Source organism: Mobula birostris, chromosome 22, assembly GCF_030028105.1.
Source record: "Mobula birostris isolate sMobBir1 chromosome 22, sMobBir1.hap1, whole genome shotgun sequence".
NCBI classification, from domain to species: Eukaryota; Metazoa; Chordata; class Chondrichthyes; order Myliobatiformes; family Myliobatidae; genus Mobula; species Mobula birostris.
This window is the reverse complement of record NC_092391.1, coordinates 5,281,852-5,298,041: the sequence shown is the minus strand read 5'-3', so window position 1 is coordinate 5,298,041 and position 16,190 is coordinate 5,281,852. Positions and strand designations below refer to the sequence as shown.

General features: G+C 38.5%; 1 protein-coding gene across 3 annotated transcripts in view; it reads left to right on the top strand.

Moving 5' to 3' along the window:
* strbp (spermatid perinuclear RNA binding protein) overlaps positions 1-16,190 on the top strand; it is a 267,170-nt gene that overhangs the window by 206,163 nt on the left and 44,817 nt on the right. For all 3 annotated transcript variants that reach the window (XM_072239910.1, XM_072239908.1, XM_072239909.1), the window contains 3 exons: positions 2,822-3,030; positions 10,485-10,652; positions 15,932-16,066. In XM_072239910.1, coding sequence (XP_072096011.1) covers positions 2,822-3,030; positions 10,485-10,652; positions 15,932-16,066 — 512 coding nt within the window. The remainder of the gene's footprint in view (positions 1-2,821; positions 3,031-10,484; positions 10,653-15,931; positions 16,067-16,190) is intronic.

Genomic DNA, 16,190 nt, shown 5'->3' with positions numbered 1-16,190 from the left:
TGGATTTAATTTGCCTTTTTTGACACTGATCAACAGAAAAAGACTTTTGAAAACAGATCTCTATAAAGTGATGTAAATTAAGTACAAATATAAAACACAAAATCACCCCCTTCAAGTTGGCATTTGGTAGATTCACCTTTGGCAGTTTTACGACCTGTGCGGATAGGTCTCTATCAGCTTTGCACATCTAGACACTGCAATTTTTCCCCATTCTTCCTTACAGAACTGCTCAAGCTCTGTCAGATTGTGTGGAGATTATGAGTGAACAGGCCTTTTCAAGTCCAGCCACAAATTCTCAATTGGATTGAGGTTTGAACTCTGACCTGGCCACTCCAGGACATGAACTTTGTTGTTTTTCAGCTATTCCTGTGTAGCTTTGGCTTTATGCTGAGGGTCATTGTCTTGCTTTAAAACAAATCTTCTCCCAAGTCGCTGTTCTTTTGCAGACTGCATCAGGTTTTCCTCCCGGATTTCCCCGGAATTTGTGCCATTCATTTTACCCTTTACCTTCATAAACTTTCCAGGGCTGGCTGCAGTGAAGCATCCCCACGACATGATGCAGCCACCACCATGCTTCACGGTAAGCATGGTGTGTTTTTGATGATGTGCGGTGTTTGGTTTACGCCAAACATAGTGTTTAGTCTCGCAAACAGGAGGAAATCTGCAGATGCTGGAAATTCAAGCAACACACATCAAAGTTGCTGGTGAATGCAGCAGGCCAGGCAGCATCTCTAGGAAGAGGTACAGTCGACGTTTCGGGCCGAGACCCTTCGGCAGGGTCTCGGCCCGAAACGTCGACTGTACCTCTTCCTAGAGATGCTGCCTAGCCTGCTGCGTTCACCAGCAACTTTGATGTGTGTTGCTCAATAGTGTTTAGTCTGATGGCTATAAAGCTCAATTTTGATTTCATGAGATCATAGAACCTCCTTCCAGCTGACTTCGAAGTCTCCCACTTGCCTTCTGGCAAACTCTAGCCGAGATTTCATGTGAACTATTTTTCAACAGTGGCTTTCATTTTGCTACTCTCCTATAAAGCTGCAACTGGTGAAGCAGCCAGGCAACAGTAATTATCCATCTCCTGACTTGTGCTTTCCAATAACCTTTTCACAGAGTTGCTTGGAGTGTTCTTTTGTCTTCATTGTGTAGTTTTTACCAGGATACTGACTCACCAGCAGTTGGACCTTCCAGATACAGGTGTATTTTTACTACAATCAATTGAACCACCTTGACTGCATACAGGTCTCCTTTTAACTAATTATCCGACCTCTAAAACCAATTGGCTGTACCAGTGATGATTTGGTATGTCATATGAAGGGGTGTGAAAACATATGCAATCGATTATTTTTCATTTTATATCTGTTATTAATTTAGGTCACTTTGTAGAGATCTGTTTTCACTTTGAACTGAAAGAGACTTTTTCTGTTGATCAATGTCAGAAAAGCCAAATTAAATCCACTGTGATTTAATGTTGTAAAACAATGAAACATGAAAGCTTCTGAGGGCGGGGGGGGGTGAATACTTTTTATTGGCATTGTAAATTGGGATCTAGAATTGGATCAGATAGCATTGATCATTGCGCAAGGATAATTGAGCTGACAGAGGTAGGGATTGAGCATGGAATTGATAGAAAATTATGAAGATTAAGGTAGAAGGAGAACACAATAGAGCACTGGGGCCTGGAATACCATCTTTGAACCTGGATGTTCAAGTTTTTGGGAATAGCTGTGGACTTATTGGGTGAGGTACAGACAGATAAAAGTAGGTTGCTGTTATTTGTTCTGTAGTTTTAAGTTCAGCTTCCTATTCGTTATGCATTATAAAGTTTTCTTTAGGTAGCCAATCAGGAGATGTCAATCAGGTAAAGTCAGAAGGTAGGTGTAGAGTTTGCATTATGAGTAGGATGTTTCAAGTCAGATAAACATCAGGGCCATTTGGCAACATCCGAAGATGCTGGGGAAAATGGATATTTATCAAGATATACAGTAAATTTAGTAGAATTTATGGGGTAGCAATAACTTGATGGAAGAGATTTCGAGATGGTTGTACAGGAATCTCAGGAGAATCTTCCATATGAAGTACAACAGTAATAGTGGAACAAGTAGCAAAGTGTAGAGATGTTTTCAATTGTCATCTTTATTCCTCACCACCACATGTTTATCTGACGTGAAATCATGGATCAATGTAAATACTGTCCAATTCAAGATCAGTATGATGGAAATGCTTGATTTACACCACAAGCTTTACTTTTAGCTTCTGATTTTGCCTGCCTGATTGCCTATCCAAAGAAAACTTTATGTACCATGTGCCATGTACAATACTTCAAAGTACAGACACAATGTGAAGTGTGAAGGATACAGTAGATGATGTATACCACCAGAGCAAAGTTTATCGAATTTAGGGATTTAATTAGAATGCTTCAGTGAGATCATTTCAATGAAAGTTAGATTTATTTGACATTAAAAAGAACAGTGTCTTGCAAACAACATTGGTGGAAATTTCCTTATATAGAGACCACTTTAAAATTGTTTTTAATGTCTGGAGTGTGCTATGGGCAACGACTTTAATCTGACTAAAATTTCTCAGTTAAGTGTTTGACATGGGAATATTAAATGGATGTGCAGAAATATCTGTGAGGTTCCTGAAGCTGTAAATTCTACGCAGAACACAATGGTTAAATGTTAACAGTTTTGTCTATTTTAAATTAAACACTTATTGAATTTATGTGTAAAAAGAAATGTAATTCTTTCTGAGTGAAGCTTTTTTTAAAAAAAAGAAAATTTGAAAGAGTTTTGAATTTTTATTTTTATACTGATTCTTCTAGTAATGGAAAGCAAAGCAATAGATGTTAACCAACCTATGAATGCTCTGATGAGATTGAATCAGATTAAACCTGGCCTGCAGTACAAGCTTCTCTCACAGTCTGGTCCAGTGCATGCACCTGTTTTCACTATGTCAGTAGACGTTGATGGCAAAACCTATGAGGCTTCAGGACCATCTAAAAAAACTGCCAAACTTAATGTTGCAGTTAAGGTAAGAGCCATGTTAACATGTCATGATGTTTTCTGTTTTTAAAGCCACTTTTGGGGAAAGTTAATTATGGTTAGCACATCTGTTTAGAACATATAGTCTCAAGGATGCATCCAAAATAGAATTGAATGGACTTGTTTGTGAATGTGTATCTAGATTTTCATAAAATCAACACACAAAATGAAGCGTATGGTCAATTAGCTTTATTTGTCAAATGTACAGTACAGCAAAATATACAGTAAAATGAATCATTTGAGTAATTTCTTTTGTGATATGCTCAGGATAGCCCATAAGTGTCACCACACCTCTGGCAGTAATGTAGCATTTCCACAATTCACTCACCCTATCGTGTACATCTTTGGAATGTGTGAGGGAACTGGAGCACCGAGTGAAACAAGCACAGTCATGAGATGAAGTCTGCTTATAGACAGTGGGGCGTGGAGGGAGTCTGTGGAATTGAACCCTGATCAGTGATCGCTGGTGCTGCGAAGTGATGTGTTAATTCTATGCTATTGTGCCGCCAGCACGAACTGATTTATGCTGTATAAATGGTCTGTCTTCACTCTCATTCCACGCTTAGACTGCAGTTCCTCTTTGTTGTAAACCAGCTAAAAAGAAGCTGCTAGAGAAGTACTGCCTCGAATAACCATTTTTAATAACACAAACTGGCTTCACTTAACTCCTTCCCCTCCCCCACCTTCTTATTCGGTTTTTTCCCCCTTCCCAGTCCAGATAAAGTGTATCGGCCCGAAACGTGAACTGTTTATTATTCTCCGTAGATGCTGCCTGGCCTTCTGTTCCTCCAGCATTTTGTGTGTTAATGATCATCGTGCTTATTTATTTTCTTGACTAGTGAGCTAGTTTTGAAGTTGATGCAAGTCATGGCTAAGAACTCACGCATGCTTTTATTTTAGAGTACAATAAGCCAACTGTTGTTGGTTTATTTCACAAGTTCTTGCTATTAAACAGGGTTTGTTAGTCCTATAGGCAAAGATTTTGGTAGTTATATACACAAGATGCAAATTCCTTGAAGGATTATTTTTTCTAGGTTATTTTCTTTCTTTATGTTATGGAAAGAATGAAGAATGTTGAAGAAACTTAATTCTGAAGAATGAAGATAGAACAACTCTTGATAAAACCCACTGAACTATACTGTAGATTATGATAGATTGCACTGTCACAATTTACATTTTACAATAAACAGTGCAGTAAACCTTGCCTATATAATTATTGTAATTTATTCTAATAGGATTAAAAGGATTTGTGGTGTTCTCTTGTTTCTTTTGAAAATTGTTCAAGATATACTGTATACTCTGTTTGCTCTCTTAAGTTTTATTTGTGGCTGAAAATACTGATGAGCTGAACATTTCCATAAACCCTGGTATAAAAGAAGAACAGTTTGATGATTAGACATTCAAAATGTTTCTATATTGTCAATGGGGCAATGCTGGCCTTTTACCAAACTCCCCATTGGGCCATAGCTGTAAGAGTGCCATTGTTTACAAATCCTCATTTTGCAAACCTAGTGTAATTCACATAGTTTATAAATGTCAGATTTATTTTTTAAAAAGTTAAATATCAAAATAGTTCTGAATTTCTCCAAACTAAATATTCAATTCAATTCAATTGAATAAAATATTCAATGCACTACTTGAATATTTTAAATAAGTAACCTTTAAAGCCTTTAAAAAGATTTTTGCAATTCTTAGCAAACACAGAGTGACCCAGGTTCCTTTCAAAGTTTATCCCTAGAATTTTATAATACTTTAATAATTAAAAAATTAAGAAGTTGAATAAGCAGCCTCTTCCCATGTCATTAACTTTCTTGAAATAAACCCATGAAGCGTTGTGAATCCTAAAGACAAAGTCTGCTTTAATGCCTCTAGGAATAGGTTTGAGCCAATAAGCTTTCTGTTAGCCTTTTTTTATATTAACAAATAATTAATCAAAATTCAATCCATTTCAAAATTTGTCAATATCCTTTTGCTTTTGAGATTTCATTTAAAGAATGAGACTCATTTTTCACAGAAGTACTGGATACAGGTGCATTAGCTAACAATAGGTTTATTAATTAGTTCAATCTAATACAAAGGAACAATTCTAAATATTGTGTCCTGTTCAGGTTCTTTCTCTTCTGGTCATGTTTTCTCTCTCTTTTATATGTCTTCCTTTGATCTTGCATGCTACCTACAAATTTCCTGAGCTACCTTCCTTATGCTTGAGAACTACACTTACCTTTATTCATCATGTGCTCTTTTTTTGTATTTAGATTGAACTCTTCTTAATCACCCTTTGTTTGCTTTTGTGCAGATTGAGTTACTTCTTACTTATTATCTAGAATTCTATATAAATATTGTGTCCTTCAGTGCCTTGGATCTTAGTGTTACCATCCCTTCCTTTAGTTCTTATGTTTTTTAATTGCTGTCCTGATCCTAACTAACTTGTTTCAAGTGGCGTATTTTGTTAACAACTTTCTGGTAAATTGCTTTGTGCCAGGTGAGCTGTCTGCTTCCAACATAACATCGCAATATAAATCCGTGCCCTGACCTTCACAGTCTGCAAATTATTAAAAGTAGTTATGTTTCAACATATTTCATAACGTCAATACTTGGAACTATGATGTTGTGGCCATTACCGAGACTTGGATGGCTCAGGGGCAGGAATGGTTATTTCGAGTGCCAGGCTTTAGGGTGTTTCAGAAAGGACAAGGAGGGAGGCAAAAGATGTGGGGGCATGGCACTGTTGATCAGAGATAGTGTCACGGCTGCAGAAAAGGAGGAAGACATGAAGGGATTGTCTACAGAGTCTCTGTGGGTGGAAGTTAGGAACAGGAGGGGTCAATACCTCTACTGGATGTTTTTTATAGACCACCCAATAGTAACAGGGACATCGAGAAACAGATAGGAGGACAGATTCTGGAAAGGTGTAATAATAACAGGGTTGTCGTAGGAGATTTTAATTTTCCCAAATATTGATTGGCATGTCCCTAGAGCGAGGGGTTTAGGTGGGGTGGAGTTTGTTAGGTGTGTTCAAGAAGGTTTCTTGACACAATATGTAAATAAGCCTACAAGAGGAGAGGCTGTACTTGATCTGGTATTGAGAAATGAACCTGGTCAGGTGTCAGATCTCTCAATGGGAGATCATTTTGGAGATAGTGATTACAATTCTATCTCCTTTGCCATAGCATTGGAGAGGGATAGGAACATTCAAGTTAGGAAAGCGTTTAATTGGAGTAAGAGGAAATATGAGGCTATCAAGCAGGAACTTGGAAGCGTAAATTGGGAACAGATGTTCTCAGGGAAATGTACGGAAGAAATGTGGCAAATGTTCGGGGGATATTTGCGTGGAGTTCTGCATAGGTACATTCCAATGAGACGGAGAGGATGGTAGGGTACAGGAACCATGGTGTACAGAGGCTGTTGTAAATCTACTCAAGAAGAAGAGAGGAGCTTATGAAAGGTTCAAAAAACTAGGTAGTGATAGAGATCTAGAAGATTATAAGACCAGCAAGAAGGTGCTTAAGAATGAAATTAGGAGAGCCAGAAGGGGCCATGAGAAGGCCGTGGAGGACAGGATTAAGGAAAACCCCAAGGCATTCTACAAGTATGTGAAGAGCAAGAGGATAAGACATGACAGAATAGGACCAATCAAGTGTGACAGTGGAAAAGTGTGTCTGGAACCAGAGGAGATAGCAGAGGTATTTAATGAGTACTTTGCTTCAGTATTCACTACGGAAAAGGATCTTCGCATTTGTAGGGATGACTTACAGTGGACTGAAAAGCTTGAGCACATAGACATTAAGGAAGAGGATGTGCTGGAACTTTTGGAAAGCATCAAGTTGGATAAGTCACCGGGACCGGATAAGATGTACCCCAGGCTACTGTGGGGAGGAGATTGCTGAGCCTCGGGTGATGATCTTTGCATCATCAATGGGGATGGGAGAGGTTCCAGAGGAGTGGAGGGTTGAGGATGTTGTTCCATTATTCAAGAAAGGGAGTAGAGATAGCCCAGGAAATTATAGACCAGTGAGTCTTACTTCAGTGGTTGGTAAGTTGATGGAGAAGATCCTGAGAGGCAGGATTTATGAACATTTGATAAGGAATAGTCATCATGGCTTTGTGAAAGGCCGTCGTGCCTAAAGAGCCTGATTGAATTTTTTGAGGATGTGACTAAACACATTGTTGAAGGTAGATGTAGTGTATATGGATTTCAGCAAGGCATTTGACAAGGTACCCCATGTGAGGCTTATTGAGAAAGTAAGGAGGCATGGGATCCAAGGGGACATTGCTTTGTGGATCCATAACTGGCTTGCCCACAGAAGGCAAAGAGTGGTTGTAGATGGGTCATATTCTGCCTGGAGATTGGTCACCATTGGTGTGCCTCAGGCATCTGTTCTGGGAGTCCTGCTCTTTGTGATTTTTATAAATGACCTGGATGAAGAAGTGGAGAGCTGGGTTAGTAAATTTACTGATGACACAAAGGTTGAGGGTGTGGTGGATAGTGTGGAGGGCTGTCAGAGGTTACATGGGACGTTGATAGGATGCAAAACTAGGCTGAGAAGTGGCAGATGGAGTTTAACCCAGAAAAGTGTGAAGTGGTTCATTTTGGTAGGTCAAATATGATGGCAGAATATAGTATTAATAGTAAGACTCTTGACAGTGTGGAGGATCAGAGGAATCTTGGGGTCCGAGTCCATAGGACACTCAAAGCTGTTGTGCAGGTTGACTCTGGTTAAGAAAGCATATGGTGCATTGGCCTTCATCAATCATGGGATTGAGTTTAGGAACTGAGAGGTAACGTTGCAGCTATATAGGACCCTGGTCAGACCCCACTTGGGGTACTGTGCTCAGTTCTGATCGCCTCACTACAGGGAGGATGTGGAAGCCATAGAAATGGTGCAGAGGAAATTTACAAGGATGTTGCCTGGATTGGGGACCATGCCTTCTGAGGATAGGTTGAGTGAACTCGGCCTTTTCTCCTTAGAGCGACGGAGGATGAGAGGTGACCTGATAGAGGTGTATAAGGTGATGAGAGGCATTGATCGTGTGGATAGTCAGAGGCTTTTTCCCAGGGCTGAAATGGTTGCCACAAGAGGACACAGGTTTAGTCATAGTCATAGTCATACTTTATTGATCCCGAGGGAAATTGATTTTCGTTACAGTTGCCCTAACCAAGAATAGAGTATAAGGTGCTGGGGAGTAGGTACAGAGAAGAAGTCCAGGGTAAGTTTTTTACTCAGAGAGTGGTGAGTGCGTGGAATGGGTTGCCGGCAACGGTGGTAGAGGCAGATACGATAGAGTCTTTTAAGAGACTCCCGGACATGAAGTCCAGAAAAATAGAGGGCTGTGGGTAACCTTAGGTAATTTCTAAGGAAAGGACATGTTCGGCACATCTTTATGGGCTGAAGAGCCTGTATTGTGTTGTAGGTTTTCCATCTTTCTAATATTGCTTTTAACTTAATGGCCAACCGTACTTTGCTTCACAATCATCAACCTCCCCAACCCCTTCCCCCCGCACAAAAGTGCAACAGGAACATCAGCACCCAAATACCCCTCCCCTGCACAAAACAATAACAAAAATGCAACAAGAACATCAAGAACAAAGATTTTAACAATCTTTGCAACACTTTTATAACAGCAATTATATTAAACCACTAAAGCACATCAGTATTTATGTGAGCAACTTCATGCATGAATTAAATATATTATTGCTTTCCATTTATTAATGTACAATTTTAGATCAAAAGTGGAATTTATCCATTTGCCTGTTTTGTTCATCCTTAATAAAGGCACAGTGGATTCTGGTTAATTGGGGCACATCGGGACCAAGACATTTTGGCCCAATTAAGCAGATGGCCTAATTAGCCATAGTTACATGAAAATATTTAAAAAGGTAAAAAAAAAGACAAACTACTGTTTAACTACATAACAAATTATGTATTTAAATGAAATACAGAACAATTTTTAACTTTACCAATTCTACTACAGTGCTAAAAAACTGTGTATTAGTTCCTAATAGTTATCAACAGAGGAATTCATCCAGTGTGCACTGTTATGTTCTTTAGATTGACTGTAAATGAACAAAATTAGTGTAGACACCTGGTGCAGATAATGGACTGCCTTCATACAATGCTGTCAATGATTGCATCTTCTAAATCTTCATATTCATTTTAACATTTGATGATTGTTGTTACCTTCGAATTCTTGTAGTTCCTAACATGTTGAAGTAGTGAAATTGTTTCATTTTCACTCCTGGCCATTTCTGACATCTCTGAGCCTGATTGCTTGAAACTGCAGTGAGCAAAACAGTTCTGAATTGCCTTACTGCTTATTTCTAGCCAACTATCAGTGACAAAAATCACTGCTTTTGAACACAAACATATGCAACTGACTATACTTAAAAACTTTGCTTTAAGCACATGTTGTGTCTAATGACCACAGCAAGTACACGTTGACTGATGCTAGTTAGAAACTGTACAGCAACATTCTCCTGTCCCATTTAAGCAGCATAGTTTTCCAAGTAAATTAAGGGAGTCCCGGTTATTTTCTCGATTAGTTTTTGTTCTTTAAGTATTGTCCCAAATAAGCAGCTGCCCCAATTAACTGATGGCCCAACTAATCAGAATCCACTGTAGTAAATTCTCTTCACCATTTCAGCAAGAATATACTTACAATGTGATTGTTTTTGGAAGTATTTTGTTCATAATTTGTGTTTCAATTGCAACATCTGAAATGATTACAAAAGTTCTTCTGCTGAATATTGTGAGCAGCAAGGTTTTCAATTTCAACGATTACTTTCCAGGAATAGGTGTATTGAGTATATTAGCATTTTGTTATACGATTGTGAGCTGTTTTATTGATTTTGCATAGGAATTATTTGAGGTTTAGTGATTAAGTGAATGATCCAAAATCTACCTTTAATAGAACTTTACACTATAGTGGATTAATTATTTTGGTATTAAAGTAGTAATGTAGAGTTTTTGGAATTTTGCATTATCTGGTACCCAAGATGACCATGATAATTGCTTAACCCCACTGGTTCATTCATACCTTAGCTCAGTGGTCCCCAACCGCCGGGCCGGGGACCGATACCGGGCCGCGAAGCATGCAGGGGTGCAATGGTAGCCGGGACGCACCCAGCACATCTTTAAGGAAAAAGCCAAAATAAACAAGCTAATTAATTAGGTGCCGCCCAGCACGTAAATGTCGGCCCAGACCGGAGGCGAATCGGGCGGCACCTAATTATTTCAACTTTTTTCTTAAAGATGTGCTGGGTGCGTCCCGGCTACCACTGCACCCCTGCATGCTTCGCGGCCCGGAGGTTGGAGACCGCTGCCTTAGCTGACCAGCAGTGACTCCAGTGCCACTACGTAGGTTGTATATGATGGTCTACTAATTTTTGTCTTGGACTTGAAGATTTTTTTTTTACTTAATGAAGTCACATTATGGCTGTCTTAGGTGTTACAGTCCATGGGCTGTCCAACTGGTATGGATTTGAAGATGGGATTGGAATCTCAGGAAGTGGAGGAGAAGTCCTCTGGTGATGATAAAAATGAAACTGTTTCTACAAACTCCAGTAATGACGCAGTTGGCTGTGTTCCTGCTACCAGCACCAATACTCTCGAGGTACCTGTCTTTAGATATTCAAATATTAATAGATTTATGAAGTCACTTTATCATTCTGCTTTTGTAACATTTGTGTATATTAGTAGCTGGTATAACTTCTTTAAAATATTGCATGATTAAAAGTGTTAAAATAAATTCAGCATTTATTATCTTTATTTGCATCAGTTGAAGTTCCTTCCTGTTTTCGTAACACCTGGGTTTTTCTTGAAGATAGTTTGTTCTTGCAGAATTACACAGGGGAGTAACCGGAAGAGAAACTGACATTTGATAGGTATATGATTTACGAATCATGACTGTAGCTATTTCCTGGAACGCTGTGAAGCATAACAAGTAAATCACCTTTGAACACTGGGCCAATCACCTTTCATATTCAGTTGGTGTTTCAAATTGAATTAGTAGAAGAAAAATAAGATTAAAATGAGCAATTATACATAACCTATTCTAATTGACTAGACAATCTGTCTGACTCCCTGAAATGACACAATTGCTACCTGCTGCAGTAAATTTTAGCCCAGTAATGACAAATTAGAATCATCATGACAGAATGTGGTAACTGTAGATTTGCATAGAAAATCCCAAGATATTTTTATCAGATCACAGTAAGATAAGGTTAATTGAGGAGGAAACTGAACTAAGTACCTTTATTCTCACATAACCATAAATTATGATTACCTCCAGGAAGTTTAAGATTGGTAAAACATTCATATGTGTTATGATCCTGGTTCATTACACAGGCAGTCACCCTATCATGGATAGTTTGTAAGGATCTTCAGGGAATTTAAAAAAAAATATTTATATTAACATTGCTTTTTCAAAAAGCTAGTCTGAGTTACTTCCATTATACGCTATTAGTTCTGTTGTGTATTTAATTTTACAGTAATATTTGAGTTATATTGTATATATATATTATTTAATTAAGGATTCTTTTATGTAAAATTACATGAATGCCATATGTCAGTACATCAAGTCATAAGTGTACACCTCATTAAAGTAGAAACAAAGTCAACACGTTGATCCTCAGGCTTCCTGTGTTTTTCTTTCATTTAGCTAATGAAGTTAGAAAACAAAACAATTCCCATAGCAACAAAGATGCTCAGTTGATTTTTTTTCCTTTCTTTTTTCTGCTGAATCCAATATATTTACCGCAATTTATTTGCTATGTGCTGTTTGAAAACTGGACTTCTGAATCTACATTCAGTTCCTAGTCATTAAGTAAAAAGACACAACAAGAACACTGCAATAAATCCCTGATCAATTTGTTCAGGTATAAATTGAATATAAGAAATTAAGTTACTTGTGGCTCTAATACTTTACAGGTTGTTACTGCAATGTAGGGGAAAGGCTGTGTCCTGATCCATTTGTTCCCTAATTGTAAGAATCTTTGATGTAAAATGTGACCCCAAACATAAAAATATTTCCAACCAAATTTTAACTGGAAAAAATAAGTGTGCTTTAATTGCAAAGAGGAGATGGGGTGGAGAGAATGGGGAATATCTGCAGAAGGGATTACTTTGAAAGCTGACAGTAGAGACTAAAACGGAATTTTTTTAAAAATATAGAAAGATATTTGGAGAAAAAAAAACAAGCTGATTGTCTAAATTGTTAGATTCATCATTAAGTCCCAAGGGCTGCTGTGTACCCACATGCAAAATGAATTGTTGCTCCTTAATCTAAATTGGACATCAGTGGAGCAATATTGGATGCAGAAGATGGTGTAATGAGAGAATAGGGGAGCAATACTGTGCTGCTTCACTCAGGTGGAGGTGAGATCAATGAGGCATTTAAAGAGGAAGTGGGTCGATTTTTGAAAGATCAAATATTAGATAGTTTTTTTGAGGTAGAAATGTAGAATACTAGAGGGCATAACTTTAAAGTGAGGGCAGAAAGCTTAAAGGAAATGTGCAGAACAAGTTTTTTTTACAAAGAGTGTGGCAGGCACCTAGAATGGGCTGCCAGAGGTAGTGGTGAAAATGGATACAACAATGGTGTTCAAGTGGCTTTCAGACAGATGGGAAAGGGGGCAGGTGAATCACATGCAGGCAGGTGGGGTTAGTTTAATTTGGTATCATGCCTAGCACAGACGTTGTGGACCGAAGGGCCTGTAGTGTTCTGTGTTCAAAGATGGATGTTGGAGTGGGGAGGAGAATGTGTTCTAGAATGGGTTTTTGCTTCCAGTTCTGATTATCTTGGTTATCTGCAATTTATTGCTCTAATTAAAATTTCACAAATTGGACCAATAGTCATCTCTGAAATTACATAGCTCATTTGTGATTGTAAATGAAGGTAAAAGTGTTGGAGTGTGCCTATGTAGAATAATTCATAAAATTTTGAACTCCTTATTTAAGGAAGGAAGGGACGATATACTTGGAGCAAGCTCAGGGAAGGCTTACTATTCTGGAATGAAGGAATGGTTAATTGAGGAATAACTGGGGAGCTTGGACCTAGATTTCCTGAAGTTTATAAGAAAGATATTCTGATTACAAGTTTCAAAAGGGGCTTCAAGGAGTAGAAGCTGAGATTCACTTATGGGAGATCTAGGATTAGGTAGGATAGTTTCAGAGTAAAGAGAAAGGCATTTATTAAGGGGATCAGAAAGAATTTCTTCATTAAGAGAACTTTTGGGTTTTTGACTCTACAGAGCAGTGCAGACCAGGTCTTTGCGTATAGTCAAGTCTGAACCGGACAGATCACAGACTAAAATGGAGTTGAAGGTTAGAGTGAGACCTGGAAAGAAAGAAGAGTAAAGGCCGAGATTAAATCAGCTATGATGTTTTTGCATGTTTGAACAGGTTTCATGGTGGATGGTTTGTGTGCCTCTGGTAACTAACTATTCATCCAGGTGAATATTTTTGGAAATCCAGGATTTGAGTGGGTGTAATAGTCACTCTTTGCAAGGGAGAAGACAAAATTAGGTATAATGCTTGCCTTCTGTTCTGTGATGCTGTAATATTAGTCACTTGCTAAACACTTCCCATGGTCTTCACACCAACACTTATATCACTTTGTGACTCGAGCATTGTGGTTTGGAAGGTCTAATTGTAGTGCTCGTCCTGTTGATGGACGTATCTTGCGATTATTAATGGAAGCACATGTAGCAACCACATATTTACTTCAAAGGTTAACAACTTCTCCAGCAATGCAGATTGTTGTTCTTAAGCTGGGTCTTGTGAAATTGTCTATATAGTCCATAATTAATGTTAAATTAATCCAATATAATATTTGGCTATACACATTTAGATTTATATTAATCTGAGTTAAAAGAAAATTGCTGTATCTACCCACAGGTAAATTATTTTTCCTAGTGGAATTTTTAGTAGATGTTATATCGTGGGAAAGTGCCATGAGGGTTAAACGAGAGTATTGACCTTGCTGAGATTTCCATCCCAGGTGAAAACAAGTAGCGATCCAAAGAAAGAAGGGACATAAATCCAAAAAAAGCAAGAGATTCTTTATGTCATTTCCAGTACACAAGTGTAAAGGAGAATGAAATAATTATTACTCCAGGTCCAATTCAGCACAAACAAAAACACAATAAGATAAAAAACACAATAAATATAAATACATAGACAGTTTATATACATTGATTTTATGTCAATAAAGTGATGCTAGGCATAGGATTGTCTGTACATAAGGTGACTGACAAGAAATGATAAAGAAGTGGTGATTGGGGGTGCGGAAGGGTGAGTTAGTGGTTGGAGATGTTACTACTCGGGGAAAGTAACAGTTTTTGAGGCTGGTTGTCCTTGCATAGATGCTGTGTAGCCTCCTCCCTGATGGGAGAGGGGCAAACAGTCCATGAGCAGGGTGGGTGGGATCCTTCATGATGTTACTGGCCCTTGTCTGGCACCTTTCTGTATATCTGTCCTTGATGGTGGGTAGGCTGGTGCCAGTGATGCGTTGGGCAGTTTTGACTACCCATTTTAAAGCCATCACTGCAGTGCGGTTTCTGAAGCATGCAATGATGCAGCATATTAGGATGCTGTACTCTGCGCATCTGTAGAATTACGTGAACATAGATGTTCATAGATATAGATGTGCTTTCTTCAACCACTTCAGAATGTAGAAGCATTGGTGAGCTTACCTGACTGTATACATGCTTGACAAAAGCAAAAGCTATTCTAATTTCTATCATGGATGCAGATTACCAAGTAAGTAGGCGAAAAACTCAAGGATGTGCTCAAAACTTTTTTGAAACATAGTGCCTCCACTGACACAGGAGAAATGTGGCCCTTGGCTGCTCAAAGTACAGAATGAGCAATTGGGATGTTACTGAAAACCTTCGGTCCAGATATCAGGAGTACCCAGCAGGCCTGTGTATGCAGCAGGAGGAGCATGTCACCTTACATATTATCTTCTGTTATGTCTAATCGAATTGACTTTATTTCTTACATCCTTCACATACATGAGGAGTAAAATTATTTACATTATGACTCCATCTAAATGTGCAATCTATATTAATTTGTAATAAATAGTATGTACAGCAGAACAGTCAATATAGCTTAGAAATACAATTGTATCAGTCTGATGGCCTGGGAGAAGGAGTTTTCCCGGAGCCTGTTGGTCCTGGCTTTTATGCTGTGGTACAGTTTGTGGTTGGGATGACTTGGGTTCCCAATGATCCTTCAGGCCCTTTTTACACACCGGTCTATGTGGCTGTCCTGAATAGTGGGAAGTTCACATCTACAGATGCGCTGGGCTGTCCATACCACTCTCTGCAGAGTCCTCCGATTGAGGGAAGTACAGTTCCCATAGCAGGCAGTGATGTAGCCAGTCAGGATGCTCTCAGTTGTGCCCCTGTAGAAAATTCTTAAGATTTGGGGGCCCATACTAAACATTCAACTGTCTGAGGTGAAAGAGGCACTATTGTGCTTTTGTCACCACACAGCCAGTATGTACAGACCACATTAGGTTCTCAGTGTTGTGTATGTCGACGAACTTAAAGTTTAATTTGTGCAGTATGTGTGCTGGTGATTCTGGGAAACACTTCTCAAAAACTACTAAATGTGGCCGAAAATAGCAATTAGTATACAAGTTGAGATTGAAAAGATTGAACATGTGTGTTACGATCTTAAGTCTGTTTCCTTTATACATTGGGAACCAGTAGTTCCTTTCACCCACTTACTGGGCGTTGTCTTTTGTATTACCAACCTACACAGATGAATAGAAATATTCTGTGTAAATCATGAAACCTTTACTTAGTTTATTTGGGAAAACACTGGTTTAAATCAAAGCATTTTGTGTTTTATTCATAAAATTTCTGCTTATGTATTTACTTTTAGATGAGAACGCAGGGCCCTATCCTAACAGCCAGTGGAAAAAACCCTGTTATGGAACTGAACGAAAAGAGAAGGGGTTTGAAATATGAATTGATATCAGAAACTGGCGGAAGTCATGATAAACGGTTTGTCATGGAGGTACTTGAAAATTTATTCCATTATGTTTAAAATAATGTGTCATTTTTTTCAAAAATAATCATTGATTCATAGGATTGAATATCCCTTTGCTTTTTACCAATACACCCACATAGGCCCCCAACCT